The sequence below is a fragment of the Anomaloglossus baeobatrachus genome, chromosome 8, assembly GCF_048569485.1.
Source record: "Anomaloglossus baeobatrachus isolate aAnoBae1 chromosome 8, aAnoBae1.hap1, whole genome shotgun sequence".
In the NCBI taxonomy this organism is placed as follows: Eukaryota; Metazoa; Chordata; class Amphibia; order Anura; family Aromobatidae; genus Anomaloglossus; species Anomaloglossus baeobatrachus.
In genome coordinates this window covers 124,036,130-124,064,009 of record NC_134360.1, presented here as the reverse complement: position 1 = coordinate 124,064,009, position 27,880 = coordinate 124,036,130, and the positions used below count along the sequence as shown (strand labels likewise).

At 46.4% G+C, this 27,880-nt stretch overlaps 1 protein-coding gene across 1 annotated transcript in view; it reads left to right on the top strand.

Moving 5' to 3' along the window:
- The window catches only part of DDR2 (discoidin domain receptor tyrosine kinase 2), a 798,230-nt gene that overhangs the window by 531,649 nt on the left and 238,701 nt on the right, over window positions 1-27,880 (top strand). The window contains exon 11 of the mRNA XM_075321981.1: window positions 21,019-21,149. Coding sequence (XP_075178096.1) covers window positions 21,019-21,149 — 131 coding nt within the window. The remainder of the gene's footprint in view (window positions 1-21,018; window positions 21,150-27,880) is intronic.

Here is a 27,880-nt window from a genome sequence, read left to right as displayed (position 1 = left end):
ACCTAGAAAACACCCTCAAAGGTGTCGAAAAGGTGAAAAACAACTCACAACACAACACAAACACATGGGAAAGTGACAAGGACATATACTCATGCGAAAACAAAAGAGCAGGACAAGGAAAAAGTGGAGGACACACAGATATAGGCATGGCTCGCCCTTCTAAAATCATGTAAAACACCGCAAGGTTACTCCAAGCGGAGTATCCCTTTTTTCCAAAAATTGGGCCCCACACACAACCACCCCTTCAGTGGCAGCAGTTGTGCCCCAGTTGTACACTTCACAGCTAGATTTGCATCAAGCACATTCAAAAATACGCCATAATTAACCGTCCCCAGGATGACACCGGGGTAGGTAGCAAAGTCTTTCCTGATCCCAGCTCTGTTCATCTTGGCTCCTTTTAAAAAACACAGCAAGCAAGGGTTACTCCAAGCGGAGTCTCCCTTTTTTCCAAAAATTGGGCCCCACACACCCACCCCTTCAGTGGCAGCAGTTGTGCCACAGTTGTACACTTCACAGCTAGATTTGCATCAAGCACATTCAAAAATACGCCATTCTTAACCGTCCCCAGGATGACACCGGGGTAGGTAGCAAAGTCTTTCCTGATCCCAGCTCTGTTCATCTTGGCTCCTTTTAAAAAACACAGCAAGCAAGGGTTACTCCAAGCGGAGTCTCCCTTTTTTCCAAAAATTGGGCCCCACACACCCACCCTTCAGTGGCAGCACTTGTGCCCCAGTTGTACACTTCACAGGTAGATTTGCATTGAGCACATTCAAAAATACGCCATACTTAACCGTTCCCAGGATGACCCCGGGGTAAGTAGCAAAGTCTTTCCTGATCCCAGCTCTGTTCATCTTGGATCATTTTTAAAAACAATGTAAGCAAGGGTTACTCCAAGCGGAGTCTCCCTTTTTTCAAAAAATTGGCCCCCACACACACCCACCCCTTCAGTGGCAATACTTGTGCCCCAGTTGTACACTTCACAGGTAGATTTGCATCGAGCACATTCAAAAATACACCATACTTAACCGTTCCCAGGATGACCCCGGGGTAGGTAGCAAAGTCTTTGCTCAACCATGACTTGTTCATCTTGGCTCCTTTTTAAAAACACGGCAAGCAAGGGTTACTCCAAGCGGAGTCTCCCTTTTTTCCAAAAATTGGGCCCCACACACCCACCCCTTCAGTGGCAGCAGTTGTGCCCCAGTTGTACACTTCACAGCTAGATTTGCATCAAGCACATTCAAAAATACGCCATAATTAACCGTCCCCAGGATGACACCGGGGTAGGTAGCAAAGTCTTTCCTGATCCCAGCTCTGTTCATCTTGGCTCCATTTAAAAAACACAGCAAGCAAGGGTTACTCCAAGCGGAGTCTCCCTTTTTTCAAAAAATTGGGCCCTACACACACCCACCCCTTCAGTGGCAGCAGTTGTGCCCCAGTTGTACACTTCACAGCTAGATTTGCATCAAGCACATTCAAAAATACGCCATAATTAACCGTCCCCAGGATGACACCGGGGAAGGTAGCAAAGTTTTTCCTGATCCCAGCTCTGTTCATCTTGGCTCCTTTTAAAAAACACAGCAAGCAAGGGTTACTCCAAGCGGAGTCTCCCTTTTTTCCAAAAATTGGGCCCCACACACACCCACCCCTTCAGTGGCAGCAGTTGTGCCCCAGTTGTACACTTCACAGCTAGATTTGCATCAAGCACATTCAAAAATACGCCATAATTAACCGTCCCCAGGATGACACCGGGGTAGGTAGCAAAGTCTTTACTGATCCCAGCTCTGTTCATCTTGGCTCCTTTTAAAAAACACAGCAAGCAAGGGTTACTCCAAGTGGAGTCTCCCTTTTTTCCAAAAATTGGGCCCCACACACACCCACCCCTTCAGTGGCAGCAGTTGTGCCCCAGTTGTACACTTCACAGCTAGATTTGCATCAAGCACATTCAAAAATATGCCATAATTAACCGTCCCCAGGATGACACCGGGGTAGGTAGCAAAGTCTTTCCTGATCCCAGCTCTGTTCATCTTGGCTCCTTTTAAAAAACACAGCAAGCAAGGGTTACTCCAAGCGGAGTCTCCCTTTTTTCCAAACATTGGGCCCCACACACCCACCCCTTCAGTGGCAGCAGTTGTGCCCCAGTTGTACACTTCACAGCTAGATTTGCATCAAGCACATTCAAAAATACGCCATAATTAACCGTCCCCAGGATGACACCGGGGTAGGTAGCAAAGTCTTTCCTGATCCCAGCTCTGTTCATCTTGGCTCCTTTTAAAAAACACAGTAAGCAAGGGTTACTCCAAGCGGAGTCTCCCTTTTTTCCAAAAATTGGGCCCACACACACCCACCCCTTCAGTGGCAGCAGTTGTGCCCCAGTTGTACACTTCACAGCTAGATTTGCATCAAGCACATTCAAAAATACGCCATAATTAACCGTCCCCAGGATGACACCGGGGTAGGTAGCAAAGTCTTTACTGATCCCAGCTCTGTTCATCTTGTCTCCTTTTAAAAAACACAGCAAGCAAGGGTTACTCCAAGCGGAGTCTCCCTTTTTTCCAAAAATTGGGCCCCACACACACCCACTTCTTCAGTGGCAGCACTTGTGCCCTAGTTGCAAACAGGATGTTTTGATTTGCATCAAGCACATTCCAAATCCACAAGCATTTACTCTCCCCAGGATGACACAGGGGTAGTAAATTCCTTCTGGATCCATGACTTGTTCATTTTGATCAACCTCAGTCTGTCCACATTGTCACTGGACAGACGCGTGCGCTTATCTGTCAGCACACACCCAGCAGCACTGAAGACACGTTCAGAGACAACACTGGCAGCTGGACAAGACAAAATCTCCAAGGCGTAACTGGATAGCTCTGGCCATTTTTCTAGATTTGAAGCCCAAAATGAGCAAGGCTCCATTTGCAAAGTCATGGCATCGATGTTCATTTGGAGATACTCCTGTATCATCCTCTCCAGCCGTTGACTATGTGTCAGACTTATTCAACACACAGAAAAAGTGGCATGACTCAAACTCATTAAAAAACCATTTTATTAATACAATTAAAATAGTTTACAACAAGGATCCTCAGTTTTATAGAAAAATTAGTACCGTACACCAGGTTAGATCTATAAGGATAAATTCTATAAGGCACTAATATGTATGGTCAAAATGACCTCCTACATCAGGCATTGCTCTTAAAGACTAATACTGCAATTACATGGCATGAAACAGTGTGTAGCCCATTGCAAAACTATGCAGTTTACAGGCCATATAGCCATGCTGTTACAGTATAAACAGTTATATTGTTAAGGTTGAACCCAGTGAGACCGACTATGCAAGTGTCAAGGTGCTAACTGTAAGATTAATTACATCAACGTATATCAGCATGATCTAGCAACCTTCCAGCACCCACAACGATAATAATACATCAAGCAAGGTACAATATGGGTCAACCATACTAACCAGTGTAAAGTGACGGTACCGCAGCAACTTGTCCCTACGCGCGTTTCACCTCTTCATCAGGGGACGTACGTCATACGTCCCCTGATCAAGAGGTGAAACGCGCGTAGGGACAAGTTGCTGCGGTACCGTCACTTTACACTGGTTAGTATGGTTGACCCGTATTGTACCTTGCTTGATGTATTATTATCGTTGTGGGTGCTGGAAGGTTGCTAGATCATGGTGATGTACGTTGATGTAATTAATCTTACAGTTAGCACCTTGACACTTGCATAGTCGGTCTCACTGGGTTCAACCTTAACAATATAACTGTTTATACTGTAACAGCATGGCTATATGGCCTGTAAACTGCATAGTTTTGCAATGGGCTACACACTGTTTCATGCCATGTAATTGCAGTATTAGTCTTTAAGAGCAATGCCTGATGTAGGAGGTCATTTTGACCATACATATTAGTGCCTTATAGAATTTATCCTTATAGATCTAACCTGGTGTATGGTACTAATTTTTCTATAAAACTGAGGATCCTTGTTGTAAACTATTTTAATTGTATTAATAAAATGGTTTTTTAATGAGTTTGAGTCATGCCACTTTTTCTGTGTGTTGAATAAATAGCATTGTGGTAATCAGCAATTATTGTTTAGGTCGGAGTAGTGATCTATTCCTAATATGTGTCAGACTTGTTGTCTCTGGTGGCCTTGCAAAGGAGGGTCTAAAAAAATTATGAAAAGATTCCATAAAATTGCTGTTACCAGCACCAGATACGGTCCTACTGGTACGGGTAGACTGTTGAAGATGACGAGACCGTCCCATGTTTGGCAAGTTACAACTGGGAGAATCACTCCCTGCACCTGCACGGTTGTTTGGTGGAAAAGCCGAGCTAAGATCGAGTAACAGCTTCTGCTGATATTCCTGCATACGTGCGTCCCTTTCTATGGCTGGAATTATGTCACAAAATTTGGACTTGTACCGGGGATCTAATAGTGTGGCAAGCCAGTAGTCATCATCACTTCTAATTTTGACAATACGAGGGTCATGTTGGAGGTAGTGCAACAAGAAGGCACTCATGTGTCTTGCGCAGCCATGTGGACCAAGTCCACGCTGTGTTTGTGGCATAGAGGTGCTAACCGTTCTTTCTTCCTCTGACATCTCCCCCCAACCTCTTTCAACTGAAATTTGACCAAGGTCTCCCTCATCAACTGAGTCTTCCATGTCCATGGACAGTTCGTCCTCCATTTCTTCATGTTCTCCTGCACCTTCCTCAACATTTAGCCTGCTACCATGCGCCCTTGTTGATCCCTGTCTCCCATGGTCCCAAGCCTGCCGCGTTGGTGATGATGAACGTCTGGACCTTGGTGATGTTGTTGTCCCTTGCGCATATGAATCCTCCTGTAGTTCCTCCCCTTCCTGTTGTCCCACCCCCCTGACTCCGAATAGTGTTTAGCGTGTGCTCCAGCATGTAAATGACTGGAATTGTCATGCTGATAATGGCATTGTCAGTGCTAAACATATTCGTCGCCATGTCGAAACTGTGCAGAAGGGTGCATAGGTCCTTGATCTGAGACCACTCCATCAGGGTGATCTGCCCCACCTCTGCATCTCGTTGGCCCAGGCTATACGTCATGACGTATTGCACCATGGCTCGGCGGTGCTGCCACAGTCGCTGTAACATGTGGAGAGTTGAATTCCAGCGTGTCGCCACATCGCATTTCAGGCGATGAACCGGCAGGCCGAAAGACTTCTGGAGCGATGCAAGTCGCTCAGCTGCGGCGCTTGAACGGCGGAAGTGAGCAGACAGTTTTCGTGCCCTGTTCAGAAGGCCATCTAGGCCGGGATAGTGTGTTAAGAATTGCTGGACAACAAGGTTCAACACGTGAGCCATACAAGGCACGTGTGTCACCTTGCCCAGGCGAAGGGCCGCACCCAGGTTTGCAGCATTGTCGCACACGGCCTTACCAGGCTGCAGGTTTAGCGGAGACAACCATTTATTAAACTCGGACCGCAGAGCTGACCACAACTCCTCAGCTGTGTGGCTCTTATTCCCAAGACATGTCAAGCTAAAGACCGCCTGATGCCGTTGCGCTCTGCTGCCAGCATAGTAATGAGGCGTGCGTGATTCCTTCTGCGCAGTGAGTACGCTGGTGGCCTGACCAGGCAGGCTTGGGGCGGAGGTGGAGGACCCAGATGAGGTGGAGGAGGCAGAAGCAGTGGCGGAACTTGGACAGACAGAGGATTGACACACAAGTCGTGGGGACGGCAAGACTTGTGCAGCAGACCCTTCAACATCTATTACCATAGTTACCCAGTACCCAGTCAGCGACATGTAACATCCCTGTCCATGCTTACTGGTCCAAGTATCGGTGGTGAAATGCACCCGTTCACACACAGAGTTTCTCAAGGAAGCGGTGATGTTGTGTGCGACATGCTGGTGTAGCGCGGGCACACCTTTCTTTGAGAAGTAGTGGCGACTAGGCATCTGGTACTGGGGCACAGCGACAGACATAAGGTCTCTAAAATCCTGTGTGTCCACTAGGCGGAAAGGCAGCATTTCGGTAGCCAAGAGCTTACAGAGGGATAGAGTCAACCTCTTAGCTTTGTTATGGGTCGCATGAAGTGGCTTTTTATTTGACCACATCTGAGGGACAGAGATCTGGCTGCTGTGTGTAGACGGTGTTGAGTAGGGTGTCCCTGGAAAAATGCAGGTTTGTGAGGAAAGTGCAGGCGGAGACCTGATGTTGCCTTCATCCAACGTTGGTGCTATCGATGTCTGAGAGAGCTGTACACACTCACTTGTTTCCCCTTCCAAACCAACTGACGACCTACCAAGCAAACTGCCTGTTGCGGTTACAGTGGTGGAAGTTGTGCGTGGAAAAACAGGTGTGACAGCTGTCCCCACAGTCATAGAAGATGAAGAGTGCGCGGATGCACTGGAAGGGGCAGGAGGTGGATGGTTCGCTCCGCTAGGCCGCATTGCAGCATGGTGAGCTTCGCACCGGGACATATGATATTTATTCATGTGACGATTCATGGAAGAAGTTGTCAAACTGCTGAGGTTTTGACCTCTACTAATAGAACCATGACAAATTTTACAGATCACATAATTTGGGCGATCTTTTGCTATGTCAAAAAAGGACCAGGCTAGGCAAGGCTTAGAGGGCATGCGACCTGTTGATCCACCCCGACTAGTGCTCAGAGGCAGAGTGGTGGCTGAGGATGCAGTTGTAGACGTGCTACCAGTACTCCGACTCTGTCCAGGAAGGCGCAAAGTAACTTCGTCATCAGTTGCATCCTCCTCCACCACCTCTGTTGACCTCCTCGAGTGCCTGACTGTGGGTTGACAGTAGGTGGGATCTAGAACTTCCTCATCAATTGTTGTGTTTGCACTCCCCTCCCCCTCAGACCGAGCCTCTTCTTGCCCTGACCGAATATTTAAGTTGTCATCCCAATCAGGTATCTGCGTCTCATCTTCATCAGTATGTTCCTCATTGTCTATAACCACAGGTGTTACAGTTTGTGACAAAGGGTCAACATTATGCTCAGAAACTTGGTCCTCACGGCCTGAATCAGAGTCACAAAGGTTCTGGGCATCACTGCAGACCATTTCATGTTCTGTACTCACTGTAGCTTGGGAGCAGACCTCTGATTCCCAGGCTATAGTGTGACTGAACAGCTCTGCAGACTCAGCCATCTCAGTTCCACCATACTGTGCAGGGCTGATGGAAACTTCAGAGCTGGGAGAAAGCAAGTTTGATTGGGATGACAACTCAGAGGACTGCTGTTTTTTGGATGCGGTACTTGAAGTGGCTGAGAGGGCACTTGTTGGACCACTTGAGATCCATTCAAGCATTTTCCTTTTTTGGCCATCATCTACCTTTGTTCCTGTTGTTCGTGTCCGTAAAAAAGGGAGCACATCGGATTGTCCACGGTAAGTAGTAGACATCTTACTTTTGCTGGTAGATGGTCTATCTTCAGCAGATGATAATGGAGCTTTGCCACCTTCCCCACGGACAAAACCTTTTTTTCCTTTTCCACCACGCCTCTTCCCCTTTCCACCAGCATCTGTCATTTTGCCACTCATGTTGATTGCGACAAGATTGTGCACTGAAAATGTGGTAGTAAAAATTGAGAGGTGGTGTAGATTGCAGCGGTGGTCTAGCTTTATTAACAGCAGAATAATAAAGAATAAATATCCCTGACAATGCAACTACGGCCCTTAAACTGGCAGCATAAATTGCTAGTATAATGGCTTAGTTATAATGAGTTTGAGTGTGCAATGCAGGCAGACGTGCTGCAAATATCTTTGCACTAGTGGGACTAGACAAAAGTCAAATAGCCACGTTTAGGATGCCACTAGGTACACTGAGTGTTTGCTAGTATAATGGCTAAGTTATAATGAGTTGGAGTGTGCAATGCAGGCAGACGTGCTGCAAATATCTTTCCACTAGTGGGACTAGACAAAAGTCAATTAGCCACGTTTAGGATGCCACTAGGTACACTGAGTGTTTGCTAGTATAATAGCTTAGTTATAATGAGTTGGAGTGTGCAATGCAGGCAGACATGCTGCAAATATCTTTGCACTAGTGGGACTAGACAAAAGTCCAATAGCCACGTTTAGGATGCCACTAGGTACACTGAGTGTTTGCTAGTATAATGGCTTAGTTATAATGAGTTTGAGTGTGCAATGCAGGCAGACGTGCTGCAAATATCTTTGCACTAGTGGGACTAGACAAAAGTCCAATAGCCACGTTTAGGATGCCACTAGGTACACTGAGTGTTTGCTAGCATAATGGCTTAGTTATAATGAGTAGGAGTGTGCAGAGGACAGGAGGGTACAGTGCCAGGGTTGTGGGGCTCTGGGTAGAGGAAAGGAAGCCTGCCTTTCTATTCTCTCCTAATGGGGAAATGCAGCGACGAAATCCCTGACCTTAGCTACACAGACGCTGTCTCTGTTTTCAGGACCTGTCACCTATGGCTCTGACCCTGCCGGTACGAGCCCTTAAAAGGACTTATAGAAAGTGCTATCCCTAAGCTGTCCAGCGCTGTGTATGGAGCGCATACAGCAGTGTCGGCGATAGGACAAAGGACGGAGCTGCGCCAGTGATGTCTGACACCAAGGACGCAGAAGGCAGATAATGGCGTGCTGGAGGAAAATGTCCGGTTTTATAATGCAGGGACATGTGACATGGACATCCTATCACACATGCCGTTGCTTCTCTGGCTAAAAGTCCACTTAGCTGTGTGTGTGTCTGGGATTGGCTGACATGCTGGCCCGCCCCACAAGACGCGCGCGCTTACACTATTGTGCTTACACTTACTTGACTTACACTATTACAGCGGAAAGCCAGCTAGGAATTAGCTGTTTTTTTGCTGTTAGAACCATTATCGAACGTTTCTAGAACTATCGAGCTTTTGCAAAAAGCTCGAGTTCTAGTTCGATCTAGAACAGGCCCCAAAGTCACTCGAGCCTAGAACTGGAGAACCTCGAACCTAGAACCGCGCTCATCTCTAGTTTTTATGTGTTTGTGAATGCCTGCCATTGTTTCCTATGCTGTTCGAGTTCATTTCGTCGAACGTTCGACGAACCGAACTCGAACGGGACCTCCTTTCGGCGAACCGAACTCGAGCCGAACCACGACCGGTTCGCTCATCTCTAATCCTGAGTGCATGAAATCGGCATTTTTTCTGTAGAAACACTGCAACCATCCATTATGCAGTGTTTCTGCAGCGATTTGAATCGCACATGAGCTGTCAAATCACTGCAGAAATTTCTGCAGTGACATGACGCAACGAGCCCACGAACCCTAAAACTTTTTTCAACCTATCTCCATACTTTAACCTCATAACGACGGCCGTACGACTTAAAGCGGCGGCAAAACAGGGTACTTATTCTGTTCCGCCGCTTTAAAGCGGCGGCCCAAAAAAACCCTGTAGCGCCCCCCAGCGACCGAAAATCTCGGGGGTTTTAGCTACCGGGGGTAGCTGAGACCCCAAGATTATGAATCGGGGTGGTTTTTTTGGACCCCGTTAATGTGATCGCCGGTATACACCGTATACCGACGAACACATGAAAAAAAAAGAAATGGCCGGTAAAACTGATTTCTTTTTCATCTGACATGATCAAACATGTCAGATGAGAAAGAAATCTAAACCCCTAGTGCCCCCAAAGCCCCCGGTACCGGAGAGTCCCCCCACCACCCCTACCCCCCCTCCGGAGCACTCAAAATGGCGCCGAAGCGCACAGAAAACTGCCGCCGCCGCCGGCTCTGCATTCATTTCCCTCCGATCTGAAATGATCAAACATTTCAGATCGGAGGGAAATGTCCTCCCCCTGACCCCTCCTCCGGTACACCGGAGATCTCTGGTCCCTGGAGCCCCCTCCGGTCTCTAGAGCCGCCTCCCCCCTCCCTCCTTCGGAGCGTGGAAGATGGCGGCGCGCGGCCGCATTCATTCTGCTCTTTCTGCCGCATGTGACACGTCACATGCGGCAGAAAGGTGTCCCCAGGTCCCGCTAGGTCACCCCCCGTCACCCCCTCCCCCAGCCCCCGGTCATACGTTACCTGTCTGGTGATCCATCCCGCGATCACGCCGCCTCCTTCTTGATTGCTGGCGGCGCATGCGCAGACAGCGGCTGTCAGCTGGATCCCTGGGACGCTGACGTCGCTGCTGCACAGGCTGCTCCACTGTGGACCGGGGGAGAGTGAGTGCAGTAATCAGCAGTCTCTCCATGTGAGGAGTGTGGTCCTCACATGGAGAGACTGCTGTTCCAGAAAATGGGGGGTACGTTCTGTGAGCGTGCCCCTCATATTCTGGAATGAGGTTACTGCAGGTCACTCTGCCCTAAGTTGGACCGGGGCAGTGTGAGTGCAGTAATTCTCAGATTACTGCACCCACACTGCTCATGGAGAGCTTTCTCTTCCAGAAAATGGGGGATACGTTCCCTGAACGTGCCCTCCATATTCTAGAAGATCCAGAGTCGGCGTGGGACCTCCAAAATGGATTACAGCGACCGGAATTTCTTTATTTTCAATAAATTGGGGAAAGAGGAATGTTTCGGGGAGTGTTTTTTCAAATAAATTTTTTTTTTGTCTTTATTTTTTTCTATTACTTACTGGGTTAGTGATGTCGGGTATCTGTTTAGATGCCGTGACATCACTAACCCCAGGGCTTGATGCCAGGTGACATTACAGCTGGTATCAACCCCATATATTACCCTGTCTGCCACCGCACCAGGGCGCGGGATGAGCTGGGGCGAAGCGCCAGGATTGGCGCATCTAATGGATGCGCCACTTCTGGGGCGGCTGCGGCCTGCTATTTTTAGGCTGGGAAGAGTCCAATAACCATGGCTCTTCCCACCCTGAGAATACCAGACCCCAGCTGTCCGCTTCACCTTGGCTGGTGATCTAATTTGGGGGGGACCCCACGTTTTTTTTTTTTTTTTATAAAACGCCTGGGGAGCCCTCCAAATTGATCACCAGACAAGGTGAAGCTGTCAGCTTTGGTTTGCAGGCTACAGCTGTCTGCTTTACCCTAGCTGGCTATCAAAAATAGGGGGGACCCCACGTCGTTTATTTTAATTATTAATTTTTTGGGGGGCTAAATACAAGGCTAGGCACCCTTTAGTGCCACATGAAAGGCACTAAAGGGCGCCAGCTTAGAATATGCAGGGGTGGGACGTTATATATGTTTGACATCTATCCATTCATCCATTGTAGCATTTTAGGCTGTGCGCCCACAATCGGGATTTGCAGCGTTTTGGGCGCAGAGTGTTTTCCCTGCGTCCATAGCGCTGCGTTGTGCAGTAGAAGCACAGTGGAAGGATTTTTAGAAATCCCATGCCCAATGTGCTTGCCCAATGTGCTTCTTTTCTCCGCAGCATAAACCGACCTGTGGCGCAGCTTCCCGAGCCTCAGCATGTCAATTTATGCTGCGGAGATGAATGTTCTCTGCAGGTAGCATAGAGCTCCACAGCGGCCTGAACCCAAATCGTGGGCATGGGCAGCTGCGTTCTCCCGTGGACAACACTCACATCTCTGCAGGAGGCTGACACACTGTACTAGACGCCGTGTCGCTGTATCATGGCCACATAGCCTAAACGTGAGACATTTGTTGCTACAGCAACATTTTTGTGAAGTACCTGTGGATTCAAAATGCTTACTATACTCCTGAATAAAATCCAGTTTCCAAAATGGGGTCACTTGTGGGGGGTTTCTGCTTTATAGGTACCCAAGGGGCCCTGCAAATGTGACATGGTGCCCGCAATTTATTTCAACTTTTCCAGAATTCAAATGGTGCTCCTTCCATTCCAAGCCCTCCCATTTATCCAAACAGAGGTTTTTGGCCACATGTGGGGTATCCCTGTGCTCATAAGACATTGGATAACAACCTGTTGGGTCCACAGTTTGTTGTTGTCTCTTGAAAAAGTGAGAAATTTCATGCTGAAGCAACATTTTTGTGAAAAAAATGAAAATTTTCAATATGGCAACCTAAGCTTATCAAATTCTGTGAAGTATTCGTGGATTCAAACTGCTCACTATACACCTAGATAAAAGCCTTGAGGTGTCTTGTTTCCAGAATGGAGTCACTTGTGGGGGACCGCCACTGTTTAGGCACCTCAGGGGCTCTCCAAATGCAACCTGGCGTCCGCTATTGATTCCAGCCAATTTTGCAGTCAAATGGCACTCCTTCCCTTCCGAGCCCTGCCATGCGCCCAAACAGTTGATTTCCACCACATATAAGCTATCGCCAAACTCAGGAGAAATTGCACAATAAATGTTATGCTGAATTTTTTCCTTTTACTCTTGTAAAAAAAAAGCTACCTGGTTGAAATAACAATTTTGTGGTAAAATTTTATTTTTTTTTTTTCATGGCTCAACGTTATAAAATTCTGTGAAGCACCTGGGGGTTCAGGGTACTCACCAAACATCTAGATAAATTCCTTGAGGGGCCTAGTTTCCAAAATGGGGTCACTTGTGCGGGGTTTCTGCTGTTTAGGTACCTTAGGGGTCCTCCAAATGTGACATGGTGCCCGCAATCTTTTTCAGCCAAATTTCCTTTCCAAAATTCAAATATTGCTCCTTTCGTTCCAAGCCCTCCCATTTGTCCAAACAAAGGTTTCAGACCACATGTGAGGTATCACCGCGCTCATAAAAAAGTGGTTAACAAACTTTGAGGTCAAATTTTTGGAATTACCTCTTGAAAAAGTGAGAAAATTGATGCTAAAGCAACATTTTTGAGAAAATTATTAAAATTTTCAATATGACAACGTAACGTTAACAAAATCTGTGAAGTACCTGTGGATCTAAAATGCTCACTATACCCCTAGATAGAAGCCTTGAGGGGTCTAGTTTCTAAAATGGTGTCACTTGTGAGGGGTTTCTTCTGTTTAGGTACCTTAGCGGACCTGTAAATGCAACATGGTGCCCGCAATCTATTTCAGCCAAATTTGCTTTCCAAAATTCAAATATTGCTCCTTCTGTTCCGAGCCCTCCCATTTGTCCAAACAGAGGTTTCTGACCACATGTGGGGTATCGGCGCACTCATAAGAAAGTGGGGAACAAGTTTTGAGGTCCATTTTGTTGTGCTATTTCTTCTAAAAGTGAATAAATTTGGGTTAGAGCAACATTTTTAGGTAAAATTTAATTTTTGCTTTTTTTCATTCCACATTGCTTTTGTTCATGTGAAGCACCTGAAGGGTTAATAAACTTCTTGAATGTGGTTTTGAGTACTTTGGGGGGTGCAGTTTTTAGAATGGTGTCACTTTTGGGTATTTTCTGTCATCTAGGCCTATTGAAGTCACTTCAAATGGGATGTGGTCCCTAAAAAAATGGTTTTGTAAATTTTGATGTAAAAATGAGAAATCGCTGATAAACTTTGAACCCCTCTAACTTCCTAACAAAAAAAAAATTTGTTTCCAAAATTGTGCTGATGTAAAGTAGACATGTGGGAAATGTTATTTATTAACTATTTTGTGTCACAGAAATCTCTGGTTTAACGATATAAAAATTCAAAAGTTGAAAATTGCTAAATTTTCAAAATTTTTGCCAATATTCAATTTTTTTCATAAATAAACGCAAAAAATATTGTCCTAAATTTGGTACTAACATGAAGTCCAATATGTGACGAAAAAACATTCTCAGAATCACCGGGATCCGTTGAAGCGTTCCAGAGTTATAACCTCATGAAGTGACACTGGTCAGAATTGCAAAATTTGGTCTGGTCATTAAGGTGAAAATTAGCTCCGTCACTAAAGGGTTAAACAAACATGGAGAAAATCTCTTTTTCTCTGGAACACAAGCGGACAGAAAGTGAATTCTGCCCATTGGCACCCAATTACGTGATTGTGGGTGCCCATGGATTGTCATGACAGCCTGAGGTTAGCTGATGACTCTTGTGCCTGTCCTCAAGATCCTCCTGGTAACGCTGGATGCCTGCAAGTCAGCATTCATAGTAGATCAAGATTTTTGCAATACTGAGCAGTGCTTATACACTACTTTTTATAGAACAGGTAATTGGATGATCACAGCTTCACGTTCCCTAAGGGACTATTAAATACTGTAACAAGTTTTGTTTTTTAAAAAAAAGTCTTAAAAAATAGTAAAAAAATAAAAAAACAGAAGTTCAAATCACCCTCTTATTACCCCATTAAAAATAAAACTATAAAAATATAAAAATATTGCCAAGTTCAAAAATGTCTAATCTATACAAATATTAAACAAATTAATATGATGGTAAACAACGTAACAATAAAAAAAATCTAAATGCCAGAACTACAGCTTTGTCTGTTGTAACATTGCAATAAAAGGCGATCAAAACATAGTATCTGCTCCAAAATGGTATCAGTAAAAACATCTGCTCAGGGTGCAAAAAAAAAAGCCATCACACAGCCCCAGACCCCTAAAAAATGAGAATGTTCTTTGTCTCAGAAAAGAGTGACAAAAGCAAAATTCTTTATTTTTTTTACAAATTTCTGAATTTTCTTTTCATCACTTAAAATAACAACTATACATATTTGGTATCTACGTACTCGTACTGACTTGGGGAATCATATAGATAGTAAACATGGTAAATTAAAAAAAATTATGAAATATCTCTTTTTTTTGCAATTTCATAGCACTTGGAGTTTTTTTTCCCATTTTCCAGTACACTATGTGGCAGAATGAATGGTGTCATTCAAAAGTACAACTTATCCCGCAAAAAAACAAGCTCTCATACGGCTATATTAACAATAACGTAAAAATGTTATGGCTCTTGGAAGGAGGGGAGAAAAAACGCACACAAAAATGCAAGTGACCTTATTTACATGATGGGTGCAGAAATTCTACAACAAACGAAACCCGCCAAAACCTCATGGGGGCAATGCCGCTTAAGGGCTCACTCACATTGCCGAATCACACAGACGAGTGCTACGTGATGTTTTATTGTATTGTACATTCTCCAAAGTGATACGATGTTCAGTGTCGTTCAGCATTTTTGTTCTAGTGAAAATAAAGTGCAGCACACTGCGAGTGGCAGCGTAAATCAAACAGCGCACACCCATTTAAGTATATGGGTGCGCGGAAATCATCAGACTGCACTTGGATGACATTTGACCGCAGTCCAATTTCCAATGACTCACAGAATGGATAAGATCTAAGTTCTTGAAACAAAATGTTCTTTGTTTGCATGTCATTCAACTTCTCACCAAGGTGTGCTGTGTACAGGACACTATACTTAAGATGGCTTCAGAACAGTATTGGAAATATGCTGCTGGTGACATTTGATGGATCCTCTCATGGTCCACTGATGCAAAACAGCATTCACTGGTGAAAAGGATGGTCATTGTTTTTCACCCTCCTTACTAGTGATGGGCAGATCGACAGATACCCAAGATTGGCTGGTCCAACCGGGTTTAAAAAAAAAAAAAATGATTCCAGCCCGGAATTGATTCCAGATATCTTCCCAGATGCCAGTCCCCATATAACTCTATGGGGTCCAGAATTGTTCACTTTAAAATGGTGGTAGAAGGGATAGGGGGATTCGAGCAGGCGTGTTACACTTACCAGTCTTCCGCGCAGCTGTAACACTACTTCCTGGCCCATAATATTATAACCAGCACAGATATAGCATAGGGCTACAGGCTCCCAGCCATGTGCTTATCTTTGCTGTGTGTCAAATTAAGAGGAACTGCATGAGACTTTTTTTTTCTTATTATTTAAATAAAGAATTTAAAAAATCGGAGTGCGGTTCCCTTTAGTTTTGACACCCAGGCAAGATAAAGCTGACAGCTATTGGGCCCCCAATGCCTAAAATAGCAGCCTGTAACTGCCCAGAATTATTGCATCCATTAGATGCGACAATTCCGGCACTTTACCCATTTCATCTCGATTGTCCTTGTGTAGAGGCAATCTGCCTAAGAGGGGATTAATGACAGGTCACAGCTGCCACTAAGCCCTATATTAGTAATGGGTGGCGTCTATGAGACCCCCATTACTAATTTGTCAGTTAAAAGAAATAAAACACAAAAAAAATCGTTTATTTGAAATAAAATATAAAAACCCACCCTCTTTCTCCCTTTTATTAACCTCCAAAACACCCAGTTCCAGCGTAATCCACAGGAGGTTCCATGGCAATTCCAGCTTTGCTACTGAAGGAACAGTGCACGGGCACAGAACATGAGTGCATGATGTTGGCTTCAGGCAAAGAATGACTAAGCCGTGTGATAAGTGGTGACATCACACTCAGTTTATTTGCGGTCATAGCTAGAGGTTCTCATGGTCCTCCACCTTTGACTGCAGGTAACCTGACCTCATTAAAATCAGTGGCCTCACTTCAAGTGAGGTCACTGAGTTCACAAACCCGCATCTCCTGACAGAAAACCATGGTTTTCTGCAAGGAGATGAAAATTTGGTGCTTAAATGTTTGCACCAGGTTTCAACTTAAATTTTCACCACCTGGCACAAATTCACTCCAAAATGGTGTCAAACCATATTTGGAATTTTTTTTGCCAAGAGATGCAGATTTGGTGATGAAATTTATACATATTCCTGCACCAAATCTGCATCGCCTTACAACAAACCAGGCATTAAAACTCTGTGATTATATATTTGTTTGCTTTTTTGATACACAGGTCATTGTCTTTCAAGGTTAAATTGACTTTGGGACATCGGGTAACCATCGTGACCGATGCCGGAACTTCTGCTACCAGAGCGCTGACGTCAAAGGCAGGAGCCGCTTGCCTCTGATTGGCCAGCACGCTGCCTTTGAGTAGCGTCTGACAGAGGAAGTTCCTCCCTTGTCGCGATGGTTACCAGATACACATCCTGTAGCGGCGAACTACGTTTATCGGGTAACCATCACAACGAGGGAGGAACTTCCTCTGTCAGACGCTACTCAAAGGCAGGCGCTGGCCAATCAGAGGCAAGCGGCTCCTGCCTTTGACGTCAGCACGCTGGCAGCGGAAGCTCCGGGGCATCAGTCGCATGGTTACCCGATACACATCCTGTACCGGCGAACTGCAAGTCCCAGGAGGCCGGCGATGGAACGAAAGGTAAGGTGAGCATAATGTGTGTGTGTATGTTTGTGTGTGTTTGCACGTGTTTGTACGTGTTTTTACGTGTTTGTGTGTGTTTGTGCATGTGTGGAATGGCACAATAGGGGACCAGGATGGGACGTTTAACAAGTTGTGGAACAAATTGTCTGCATTGCAATGATTTCCTATGGGACATCTTGCTTTGCTGAACGAGTAACTTGGTTAACAAGCACACTCCCAGAACGGATTGTTCTCGTTAACCAAGGTTCCACTGTATTAACATTGAATGACAGTATTACTGTGGAAAGCCAGTTACGCTTTTGGTGATCGAACCGTTATCGAAAATAACCTTGAACTGTCGAACTTGAAGCTAATTGTTCGCGTTCGTCGAATGACTCGAACGTCGTCTAAAACAGGTCGAATTTGAAATTGGCGAACAGTTCGATTCGAACACCGCTCATCTCTAATTATAGTATGCAGCACGTCTTCACATTTAATACCTTTATTCAGTAACAGACATTTATGGTACAAGAATAGTATTTGGCACAGTGGAGATGACTAGGCAGAGATGTGGCTTCGATATGCATGTGGCTCTATACATTGCAGCTTATCGGTGTTGTGTGAAGCTTTGCTTCCATGAACTCTGCCATTAATGTGCAGCCACGTTGTATCCTCCTTGGAATGCTGAGCAGAGGATCCCTACTTTGCTAATAGGTGATGGTTTTCATTTCTAACTCAAACCTATCAGACATTTCTGGAATAAGCTTTCAGTATATCAAAAATATCTTAGATGGTAATACCCCCTTAGGCTTTCTTTTGGCACTCGGGACAGTACAGTCTGGCCACGTGGTTCCCACTCAGTGGTGCTATAATTGAATTTAGGGAAAAGCAGACCATCAGTACAGCTCATACTTGGAAATATGTAATGCAGCATATCTAGTATAAGGCCATGTGCGCACGTTGCGTATTCTTCTGCGTTTTGGCTGTGTTTACAACTGCACTGTGTCATTGACAAAATGGATGCTTTGTGCTTCCCCAGCAAAGTCTAGGAGAATCATGCAAAATCTGTGCGCTCGATGCTTTTTGAAACGCAGCGTTTTTGATAGTCAAAAATTTGTCAAAAACTCTGCGTTTGAAGAAGCAACATGTCAATTGTTTTTGCCATTTTGGCTGCGTTCTACACCCATTGAAATCAATGAGTTGTAGAAAAACACTGCCAAAATGTTAAGCAGTGCGTTTGCACTGCATTATTGTTGCGATCCACATGTATTTTTTACATAACAAAGGCAGGTCTTTCGTCTCTCTCTCTCGGTCGGTCTGTCGGTCGCTCTCTCTCTATGTCTCTATTCCTCTCTCTGTCCATGTCGGTCTCTCCCTCCCACCCCCTCTCTCATACTCACTGATCCATGATCATCGGTGCGGCACTGCACGGTGTTCACACTGTGGCGGCTTCTCCTCTTTTCAAAATGCAGGCCGCTCATTAATCCATCTCGTATTCCCTGCTTCCCCCGCCCACCGGCGCCTATGATTGGTTGCAGTCAGACACGCCCCCACACTGAGTGACAGCTGTCTCACTGCAACCAATCACAGCCGCCAGTGGGCGTGTCTATCAAGCAGTAAAAAAAATAAATAAATAATTAAAACAAAAACGACGTGCGGTCCCCCCAATTTGGATACCAGCCAGGGTAAAGCCACATGGCTGAAGGCTGGTATTCTCAGGATGGGGAGCTCCACATTATGGGGAGCCCCCCAGCTGAACAATATGAGCCAGCAGCCGCATCCATTAGCTGCGAGAGTCCCGGGACTTTACCCGGCTCATCCCGAATTGCCCTGGTGAGGTGGCAAACGGGGTAATAAGGAGTTAATGGCAGCAGCCCATAGCTGCCACTAAGTCCTAGGTTAATCATGGCAGGCGTATCTCTGAGATACCTTCCATGATTAACCTGTAAGTTAAAGAAAATAAACACACACATCCAAAAAATCCTTTATTTGTAATGAAAGACAAAAAAACACCCTTTTTCACCACTTTATTAACCCCTCAAAAACACCTCCAGGTTCGACATAATCCACGCAAGGTCCTATGACGCTTTCAGCTCTGCTACATCGGAAGCTGACAGGAGCGGCAGTAGAACACCGCCGCTCCTGTGAGCTCCATGCAGCAACTGAAGTGAGTCGCGCGATCAGGTGAGCTGTCACTGAGATTACTCGCGGCCATCGCTCTCAGGTGGAGGACTGCTGCTGTGGCCGCGAGTAACCTGAGTGAAAGCACAGCTGATCGTGCGGCTCACTGCAGTCACTCAGGGCATTTGCGATCACAGGTGATTCCTTCACGTGTGACCGCAAATCAAGCCGCAGCACACGCACACAGCTGCGCAATCACAATGAAGTCCGGTGAAGTTCATCTGAGTTCATTCTGATCGCGCATCTCTGTCTCGCAGCTAGCTATGCTCTTTTTGACAGTGCGGTCCCACTCGGCTCTGCTGAAAGTCTATGAGGATGCTGCAGAGCCGAGTGGGACCGCACTGTGAAAAATATGCATTCTGGATGCTTTTCCCACTCTGTTTATGGCAGAGCAAGCATCCAGAACGCATGAATTCTCCAGGAATGTGTGCACGTTGCGTTCTGCTGAATGTGTCTCAGAACGCAGCTTTTTCGGCTGCGTTCTGAGACGCACATGGAGTGACTTACACGCTGCGGAATAGAACGCAACATGCGCACATGGCCTAAGAAAGTTTAGGAAATGGGGTGCTATGATTTATTTACATATACCTTTTCCTTATATGAAGGCCTTTTTGGATAAAATGTGCAAGTTGTGGTTTTATTGCACTATCACTCACTTGGTTTTGAAGCTAAGAAGCTAAGAATGGATACAATTAGAAATGACACTATAATCCTTCCTATTTACTTCTCACTTTCTTGTCAGTCACGGTTGGCTTTGGCTCACCACCCCAGTGTTATTTTTTATAGCACTGCTGGAGTGGTGGTTTAAGGCCGAGGCCACACGGGGATTTGTGCGAGTCCTCGCATGACACTCGGCACATGCTCGCAGCACAGTGGGAGCAAAGTGTAATGCAAGTGTCATGCGCTGTGGTCTGATCGTGTGATCAGACCACAGTTGCGGAGGGGGGGGCAGTGCTGCGGAGGGGTGGGCCAGTGCTGTGGAGGGGAGGGCCGGAACTGCAGAGGGGAGAGAGGGATTTATCTCCCTATCTCCTCCATTGCCGGCTGATGTGAGACTTGCACTGCTTTCGCATTACACCGATGTAACGCGAGAGCAATGCGATGGTTTTCTTGGCCCATAGACTTGTATGGGTGTGAGGGGAACTGGAGGATCTCATTGCACTAACAACATGTTTTCTCGGTCCGATTAGGGCTGAGAAAACAATCACTTATGGGAGCTGCCACATAGAGTAATATTTTTTATCGCATTCCACTCGCACCGTTTTTCTCGCTGTGTGTCCTAGGCCTAAATGTAAGTTCCTTGACCTCTGTCTTATACACACCTGCACCATCTTCATCTTGTCTTGCCGCTACTCCAGTCGGTTTCTGCAATTTGTGACCTACTGGCAGCTCCAGTGTTTCATGGAGCACAACGGTGGTAATAAGTCAATTAATCTTTATGAGAGCCTTGTTCTGGCTCTTATAGACTTGCATTGAGCACTTGTGATGTAACTTCTGACTTCCAGCTAGTGAGAAGTTGCGGCCACAAGATGGCTTCAGTGGATCAGAACAGCGTAAAAAAATATGAAAAAGCCGGAGGGTTAGTATAACGCTATGGGCAGAGAATTTACATGTAAAGCACCACTCCAGTGCTAAAAAAAAACCCCGCTGGATTGCTGCTTTAGACAACACCTGCAAAATTGATATGTGATACCAACCTAAAAGCAATTCACATTTCCTGCCTCTAGAGCCAGCATTACAGATAACTGGTGACTAACAATGGTGTATGCAATACATGTTTATCACTATTGGAACCGTATTTATAGAAAATATTATGCATGAACACGTTTTTTACCCAATAATGTATATTAACAAATATCTATGTTTCTCTTAATAGACCCAACCCTTAAATTAGACGACAGCAGTACCCGCCTTCTGATTGGTTGTTTAGTTGCCATCATCTTTATTCTAGTGGCCATTATTGTGATTATCCTGTGGAGACAGTTTTGGCAGAAGATGCTAGAGAAGGTACATTTTAATTAGTTATACTAATATATGTTCTTATTTTAAATAATTTTAAACAAACATTTGAAGTGTAAAAATATAATTCCAAACATAGAGTGCCTTGAAAAAGTATTCATACCCTGTGAAGAATTCTACATTTTTTCACACCTTCAAACTTAAATGTAATTTATTGGACTGTTATGTAAAGCACCAACATAACGTAGCAAATATTTGTGAAGTGTAAAGGAAATTATATATGAATTTCTAAATTAATTAAAAATATAAATCTGAAAATTGTGACGTGCATTTGTATTCAGCCCCCTGTCGTCTGATTTGCCTAAATACAATTCTGATTGACCAATTCCCACCAGAGGTCACCTAATTAGTAGAGTTGTGCGGATCGCAAATAATCCGGGTCCGGCGGATCAGTGGCGGGTTGACAATGAAGTCCGGATCCGATCCGGAATCCGGCCCAATGTATGTCAATGAGGAGCGGAATCCGGGACGAGAGAGAGAGAAAAGAAAACCGGATCGTGCACCCAGAATCTCGCGTCCAGGTCGGATCCGGATCCACCGCTTAAACCGCGCGGATCCGGATTTTTGACGTCCGGGTCCGCTCAACACTACTAATTAGTAAATTGTGTCCACCTGTGTGTAATTAATTCACAGAAGAAAAAGACAAAGACTATGTGTGGCGCCCTGGACAAGCCAGGACGTCACGAGTAGAGATGAGCGAACCGGTCCCGGTTCGGCTCGAGGTTGGTTCGCCGAACGGAGGTCCCGTTCGAGTTCGGTTCGTCGAACGTTCGACGAACCGAGCTCCAACCGCATAGGAAACAATGGATGTTGATCTCCCTAAGGTCAACCATCCTTGCTCACATAGTCTTTTACTAGGCAATGTCCCACTAGCCAGATTCCTACTCCACACTGATGAGGGGCAAATACCCCGAAACGGCTGTCTGTGGATGGATACCATGTTTGGCATAGGTGGTCTCCTTGACTGGAGACTGCCCTTCCCGTGGTTGTTCCTTCCTGGTGAAAGACCTGGCTAGTTTCCTGCCAGCTTTGAGAAACATGTGATGGTGTCTCCGCAGGCTTTCTTGCTTTGAATATTTCCCAGGGGGCATTGCTCTAGAATCACTGCGTTGAGAAACACGTGATGGTGTCTCCGCAGTGGTGGATGTTGATCTCCCTAAGGTCAACCATCCTTGCTCACATAGTCTTTTACTAGGCAATGTCCCACTAGCCAGATTCCTACTCCACACTGATGAGGGGCAAATACCCCGAAATGGCTGTCTGTGGATGGATACCATGTTTGGCATAGGTGGTCTCCTTGACTGGAGACTGCCCTTCCCGTGGTTGTTCCTTCCCGGTGAAAGACCTGGCTAGTTTCCTGCCAGCGTTGAGAAACATGTGATGGTGTCTCCGCAGGCCTTCTTGCTTTGTGTGTAATTAATTCACAGAAGAAAAAGACAAAGACTATGTGTGGCGCCCTGGACAAGCCAGGACGTCACGAGTAGAGATGAGCGAACCGGTCCCGGTTTGGCTCGAGGTTGGTTCGCCGAACGGAGGTCCCGTTCGAGTTTGGTTCGTCGAACGTTCGACGAACCGAACTCCAACCGCATAGGAAACAATGGCAGGCATTCACAAACACATAAAAACACCTAGAAAACACTCTCAAAGGTGTCCAAAAGGTGACAAACAACTCACAACATAACACAAACACATGGGAAAGTGACAAGGACATATACTCATGAGAAAACAAAAGAGCAGGACAAGGAAAAAGAGGAGGACATACAGATATATGAGTATATGCAAGGAAACGTCGAGGCCATTACTGTGCAACTTGAGCCCTGCTCATTTTAGGCTTCCAATCTGGATAAATTGCCTGAGCTTGCCACGTACGCCTTGGGGATCTTGTCGTGTCCTGCAGCCTGCGTTCTCTCGGAACCTGTCTTCAGTGCTGCTGGGGGTCTGCTGGCAGATAAGCACACGTGTCTGTCCACTGACAATGTGGACATGGGTCTCAGAGGACTTTTCTTCCCCTGGGTCATCCAGGGGAGGCGAAAGGCACGCGTATTTTTGAGAGTGCTTCATGCAAAGCATCTTTGTAAGCTTGACAATGGGGGTCAACTGATGCCAGTCAAGTGGGGTGTGTGTGGCCCAGTTAGTGGAAACGAGGGAGACTGTGGTTGGAGTCCCCTCGCTTTTGAAAAAAGAACCAAGATGAACAAGTCATGGCTCTCAGAGGACTTTTCTTCCCCTGGGTCAGCCAGGGGACGGGAAAGGCACGCGTATTTTTGAGAGTGCTTCATGCAAAGCATCTTTGTAAGCTTGAAAATGGGGGTCAACTGATGCCAGTCAAGTGGGGTGTGTGTGGCCCAGTTAGTGGAAACGAGGGAGACTGTGGTTGGAGTCCCCTCGCTGTGATTTACATGCTTTTAGAAGGGCATGACATGGCTTAGAGGTTGACTTTCAGCATCTGGAAACTGTTGGCTACCAAAATGCTGCCTTTCCAACCTTTTTAACCGAGGCTTTTTGAGACCTTATGCTCATCGCAGTGCCCCAAGAGCCGATGCCCAGGCGCCACTCCTTCTCCAACAAAGGCGTGCACGCGCTACACCAGCATGTCGCACTAAACATCACTGATTCCTTGAGAAACTCTGTGTGACAGGGTGCATTTCACCACAGATAATTGGCCCAGTAAGCATGGACAGGGGCGTTACATGTCGCTGACTGGGCAATGGGTTACTGTGGGGAGAGATGGAGAAGGGTTTGCTGTACAAGTCTTGCCGTCCCCACGAGTTGTGTCAATCCTTCTGTATGTAGAAGTTAATACACTGCTTCTGCCTCTTCAACCTCGTGTGGGTCCTCCACCTTGGCCCAAACCCTGTGTGGTCAGGCCACCCTTCCTTGTAACTGCGCACAAGGAATACCACACACCTCCTTACTATGCTGGCAGCAGAGCTCAATGCCATCAGGCGGTGAAAGGTTTACTTTGAAATGTATGGGAAATGTGAGTCACATCGCTGAGAAGTTGTGGACGGTTAGCTCTGGAGACCGAGTTTCATCAATGTTTGTCTCCACTCAACCATCAGCCAGGGAAGGCCGGGTGCGACAATGATGCAAACATGGGTGCGGCCCTTCGCTGTGACAATGTGACACACGTGCCTTGTGTGGCTCACATGTTGAACCTGGTTGTCCAGCAATTTTTAAAGCACTATCCTGGCCCACATGGCCTTCTGCAGAGAGCACGGTGTAACGCCTTCCTTGATCCACACACTCAGATGGGCTGTAAATGATAGGCTAGAGGGAAGCCACTCACCAAGCAGGACCCCTAGAACCCTGAAACCCTTTAACCCCTATACAGGGATTAGGAATTACACAGGGCCCAAGGTGATCAATACCTGTGGAAGGCTGCAGTTCCAGAGAATAGTAGTCAGGCAGGGTCAAAACATTAATTGAGTAACAGGAACAGAATGGGACGGCCAGGACTTAATCAGAAAACAAGCAGAGGTGAAATGCGGATCGGCCAACAAGGTAAATAAACAGCAAGCAGGAAAAGTAGTCAGGTAACAAGCACACAAAATCATAAAACTGAACTGGGGGTAAAAGTAACCAGAGGTTCATAGCTATGTCTGGCAGTGGTCTGCAGACAGGATGGGCATAAAAAACGGTGTGGTGTCTTCCCATTGGTTGTAGCTGAATGATGGTACTTCATCTGTGAGATACCCACCAGCTACATTCAGCCAGAGATTCTGCATCTGTCAAGGTAATGCAGCCCTGTGGGTGAGCATAACCTGTGTCCACCTGCGCCGCTGGCATTGACTCCTCTCCCATCATCAGCACTATGCATGAAAGGAACACGTTGTCACCTGGCGACCGGAGTACAAATTGACAGAGCGGACTCTGTTGGTGACTTAACAGCCGTGTGTGGCAATGATGCAAACCTGGCTGCGGGCCATCGTCAGGGCAATGTGAGACACGTGCCTTGTATGGCTCACGTGTTGAACCTAATTCTACAGCAATTTTTAAAACACCATCCCGGCCTACATGGCCTTGTGCAGCGGGCACGCTCGCTATGTGCTCACTTCCATCGTGCGCACACAGCAGCTCAACAACTTTCGTCGCTACAGAAGTCTTTAGGTCTGGTGGTTAAACGCCTGAAATGCGATGTGCCGACACGCAGGAATTTTAATCTGCACATGTTGCAGCGTTTGTGGCAGCACCGCCGAACCCTGCTGCAATACGTTATGACATATAGCCTGGGATAACTTGATCCAGAGGTGGTGCAGATCACGCTGCTGGAGTGGTGTCAGATCAAGGACCTATGCACCCTTCTACACAGTTTACAAATGTCGACGAAGATGTTTAGCACTGGCGTTGCCATTCTCAGCGTGACAATTCTGGTCATCTACATGATGGAGCACACTGTAATTATTATTCGGAGTCAGGTGTTGGGACAAGAGGAAGGGGAGGAAGTACAGGAGGAGTCATATGCGGAAGGGATAACAAGATCTACGAGGTCCAGATGGTCAGCGGCACCTAGGCGGCAGTCATGGTGAGGGAGAGGGATTAACAAGGGCGCATAGTATCAGCAAAAAGTGTTGAGGAAGGTGCATGAGCCCATGAAGAAATGGAGGACGAACTGGCGATGGGCATGGAAGACTCAGCAGATGAGTGAGAGATTGCTCACATTTCGGTTGTGCGAGGTTGTGGGGAGAGGGCAGAGGAAGGAGGCACGATTCTCACCTCTCTGCCACCAACACAACAAGGACTTGGTCCTCCTGGATGCACAAGACACATGAGCGCCTTCTTGCTGCACTACCTACAACATGACCCTCGGATTGTACGAATTCAAAGTAATCCTGACTTCTGGGTTGCCACACTGTTAGATCCCCGGTACAAGACACAATTTGGCAAAATAATTCCTGCCATAGAAATGGACGCACGTATACAGGAGTATCTGCAGAAGGTGGTACGCAATCTTAGATCTGCTTTTCCACTAAACACCAGTGCTGCACAGAGTGAATCTCAACGCTTTGTCTTGGATAGGAGGAAATGGTCTTTTACTTGTCCACATCTGAGGGACCGAGGGCTGGCTGCTGTGCTGAGATGGCAATGAGTACGGTGTCCCTGCAGAGTTGCACTTTTGGTCATATACAAAATGAGTTGAAAAAGGACAGATGCTGGTGGAAAGGGGAACAGGTGTGTTGGAAAGGGGAAAAAAGTTTTGGTCCGTGGATTTGGTGGTTAAGCAACAGTAACATTTGCTGAAGAAACACCATCTGTTACAGTGGGACTGGCAGATTTGGATAAGGTGGTATATACTATGTTACCGCTATATACCGAAAATTATTAAGAAAAGAAAGAGAAAGGTATATATCCCCATCAGCAGTCAGTGTCCACCGTGCTCCCAGATGGAAAAGGAGAGGTTGGCAACTGGAAGGTTTGGTGGAGGATACAGAGCTGTGTGGCTATGAAACTAATAGTAGCCTGAACCGAGTTAGACGCCATTCGGATCTGGAGACTGGGAGCCCTGTTAGCATCACAGGGTCCACATGCCCACCCAGCCCAGGAACTCCCTGTTAACAACACAGGGGCCATTGAGTACGCTGACCGTGTGCGTAGGGGCCACACCTGTGGACAGCAGGTGGATCAGCAGCAGCAGGCCTGTTAATGCCACTGGGCTGCACAAGCAGGACTGGTAGGACAGGAGCTGGTCTTAACCGTTCTGCGTTACCAACTGTGGTGGTGGCCTGCATCGACACCCTATCCCTGCCTACCTCTGGCCTAAAGCCGCAATGGGTTCAACACATGGAGGTGTGCTCTTTCGGAGCATAATAGAAGACTGCGCACCTCCTTGTTGGCTCCAGCCTCTTTTATAACCTGGGTCAGCCCCAAACCAGGGTGAACCACAATGCACCTCCTGGAGACAAAAGCAGAGTGACACGTCATGAGTGGCATAACTAGCGTCCTATTTGGAACCGCAACTTCAATGATGACCTCATGGCTGCCATGACCCAAACACCTCACCAGTCATCGTCTGACCATCAATAATGCGGTGACAAGTCATAGGGGCGGGCCTCTGCAAGCCATTTGGGAGTGGCCTGGCCACATTGTAAGGACACCTGATGCCCTGTGGTCTATATGGGACCCCCACATCAGGGGCAGGGCCAAAGAGTTCATTAGGACTTGCTTCCTAACAGCTCTCAAGTTTCCACCAGCCCTGCTGAGTATGGGGTAACAAAGATGGTTGAGTTTGCATAGCTGTTCAGTCGCACTATAGCCTGGGAATCAGAGGTCTGCTCCAAAGCTGCAATGAGTACAGACAAGGAAGTTATTATTATTTTTATTATTATTTATTTATAGAGCACCATTGATTCCATGGTGCTGTACATGAGAAGGGGGTTACATACAGAATACATATACAAGTAACTATAGACAGACTGGTACAGAAGGAAGAGGGACCTGCCCTTTCGGGATTACATTCTAAAGGATTTTTGGGAGGAGACAGTAGGAGTGGTGTAGGTTGAGCGTCAAGTACGTATGGTGGTGGTGTCATTGAAGGTTATAGTCATTTCTGAACAGATGAGTTTTCAGATTCAGTTTGAAGCTTGCGGGTGTAGCAGATAATCTGACGTGTTGAGGTAGCGAGTTCCATGAGACAGGGGAAATGATCTGCGCAGATGGCCAGAAGCTTTGTGAGTGGGATCCAGGCCCCGATGAAGAAGGTGCTGAGCCTAATCTACACC